The sequence below is a fragment of the Etheostoma spectabile genome, chromosome 15 (assembly GCF_008692095.1).
Source record: "Etheostoma spectabile isolate EspeVRDwgs_2016 chromosome 15, UIUC_Espe_1.0, whole genome shotgun sequence".
NCBI classification, from domain to species: Eukaryota; Metazoa; Chordata; class Actinopteri; order Perciformes; family Percidae; genus Etheostoma; species Etheostoma spectabile.
Window position 1 is genome coordinate 14,155,907 of NC_045747.1, and position 2,788 is coordinate 14,158,694.

Sequence of the window (2,788 nt, forward strand, 5' to 3'; positions counted from 1 at the left end):
CAAGAAGCGTTTACAAGCTGTGATACTTGCCAAAGGGGTTAGTACAAGGTATAAACTCTGCAGGGTGCCCAAACATTTGCAGACGCCATTTTTTTGTTTTCTGTTATTTTGAAAGAGTAAATGATGGAAATAAAATCTAACTTTTTGTGACATATTATATGAATGTCTAATCTGTCATTTGATGCCTTTTGGAGATTTTTCCATCTTTTCTTGGCTTCTTTATGCACATTAATACACATTTTTACCTGGGGTGCCCAAACTCCCGAGCCCCAATGTAATGTTTTTAATTTGATTCTATAGAGAATGCGCAAGATGTATTGAATGCATTTGAATTTTTTCTAAAGGCAAGTCCCTTAAATTGTTCCTTGACGCCTACTGGATTTGTTCATTCCCCCTACAAAAGAGCACTAGCCTAGACGCCGGCCAAACTTAGTCCCACCCACAACATTTGAGGTCTGGATATTCGGTCTGGACTTGATCCCTTGTGGAGCAACTTTGCTTGAATCAGAGCTGTTCAGACCAGTCAATGATGAATAATGTTACTGTTGATGATCAACAGTAACATAATCAAATACGTCACCAAAGAGCCGAGTTTTGTGCCGAGTTTATTATTATTTGTAATTTCTGGCAGATAGATGCATCAGGGTCTGTGTTCACCTTCTGTACAGAGATGCGTCTGCGAGGAAATTACTTTTATTTCCTATTCTTCTTTTTCACCTTTCATTCAAACAAATCCGACAGGCTAGTGGTTAAATAACTAACAATAAGGGTGAGAGGGGCCCCTCTGTGTACAGCAGAGGGAATCCTTCTGATATCCAATTACTGACTAGCGACAGGAGATACAGGTTTAGAATGGGAAGGGTAAAGGAAAACTCTCTCCAAGTTTAACAGCAACAGCATCAAGAATGCATTGTGGGTATTGTGGATATTATAAACTATGGGTATGAAAGGAACAGATATTAAGATGCCATGCGGGGCTCTGTTTTTTTGAATGAAATATACTGTACATTGATAGACTAAAGATGCACACACTGTCAAGCAGAACCACTGACAACCACAAGTGCCTACAAATACACACACAGACACACACGTATACCTGCACCACAAACTTCCCGCGTATTCATATCACTCAGTCTTTTACTGACAGTGACTGTGCCACTTTTGAGAAGGGTGAGTGGGTGTGTTGACTGGAAACATGAATCAGTGACCCAACACAAAGTCCTCTAAACTAAGACAAAGTAACACTCAAAGTGGTGCTGTTGTCTCCACAGAGCAGTCTGTTTAAGTCCTCAACCTGTTCAGAGAAAAGACACAGGACCTCCGAGGCTAAGAGGGAATTCAGAAACATCTGAACATTGTTTCATTTTACCAAATCTACACTCTGTGTGCTCGTAGTTATACGTTAGATGTTAGTTTGGTTGATTGTGGATTTAGCAATTTAATTTCCTTAAACATTTTTGTTATTGCGTGACATTTCTACAAGCTAAAGATAATTGACTGTTTGCTAAGTTCAGCTCCACTGTCTAACCTTCCATTATTGTACCACACACGCATTTCTTTTCATGATAAAAGTGGCAGATATTGTAATTAGTTGGTTTTTTTAACAGGGGATACTTGATTTCACACGGAGGTAGACAAAACCAGTAGATTTTGCTCGCTGAAATGACAACAGCCACTGGCAGATTATATCAGATGTACCCAGCCAGCTAAATAAGTTAACCCTTGCGCCATAATTATTTTGAAATGTTCGTCTTCGCCTGTCTTTTTAATTTTAAAACATTTTTTTTTATATACACATTTCTTAATTATACATATGAAGGCTAAATGCATGATGTAATATTAAAATACTTATATGTGTTAATATAGACAGAGATTAGTTCTGCTACGGAGTCTAAACGCTTGTGTGCACGGAGATCATTTTAGTATAAAAATTAAAGCGTAGCAGTGTAGATGTTACCTGAAACTAAAGTTGTCCCTGGCAGAGCTAGTTAGTAATAATATATGATAAAAAAAGCATGATCAGAGTTATTTTGTTCATAACATAACCCTATTTGGTTGCTGCTAAGCTTGTCTGCATTTTCAAACTTTATGTTCAAGTTTAACGTTACAAGAGAGAGGGTGTCGGCTAAACAATGTGTTTAAAAGATGAGTGCGTGAACTTACCCCAATCTATTAAAAATCAGAACAGAGCCGCTAACGATACCCTAAACTCCAATAGCAGCCAAGTCTAGCCTGTACACAGTTAACGGAACCTGTTAACCCACAAATTTAATGTGGTTGGTTAATTATTTGCTTCTTGGCTTCATTTACTACTGCAGAGCTAGCGGAAAGATTTAAATGCTAACGATTGCTGCTTATGTTAGGCCAGATAAACACACTGTCTAAACCGTTCCTCATACTTTTTTCTTTTGGAAAGGCTAAAAAAGAAATCCATGTCAAAGCTGTTTAGATACCAAGCATCACTCGCGGTATGGCCCCCATGCACATCGTAATGTGACCTTAAATAATCTCTTTTTCTTATCTACTCTTTTCTTTAAGCTGTGTTCTCTGCTCTCTCATAACAACCACTTTTTCATCTTCAGGGTGTTGAAGATGGCAGTGTGGATTCAGGCCCAGCAGCTCCAGGGAGATGCTCTGCACCAGATGCAGTCTCTGTATGGTCAGCACTTCCCCATTGAGGTGCGACATTACCTGTCCCAGTGGATAGAAGGCCAGCTCTGGTGAGTTGCTCTGTAGCACAAACAGAGTGCGCGCGTGTGTGTGTGTGTGTGTGTGTGTGTGTGTGTGT

The 2,788-nt window shown here is 39.3% G+C and overlaps 1 protein-coding gene across 3 annotated transcripts in view; it reads left to right on the forward strand.

The window, feature by feature from the left end:
• The window catches only part of stat5a (signal transducer and activator of transcription 5a), a 64,852-nt gene that overhangs the window by 45,118 nt on the left and 16,946 nt on the right, over positions 1-2,788 (forward strand). For all 3 annotated transcript variants that reach the window (XM_032536477.1, XM_032536478.1, XM_032536476.1), the window contains one exon: positions 2,583-2,720. In XM_032536477.1, coding sequence (XP_032392368.1) covers positions 2,593-2,720 — 128 coding nt within the window. In that variant the 5' untranslated portion in view covers positions 2,583-2,592. The remainder of the gene's footprint in view (positions 1-2,582; positions 2,721-2,788) is intronic.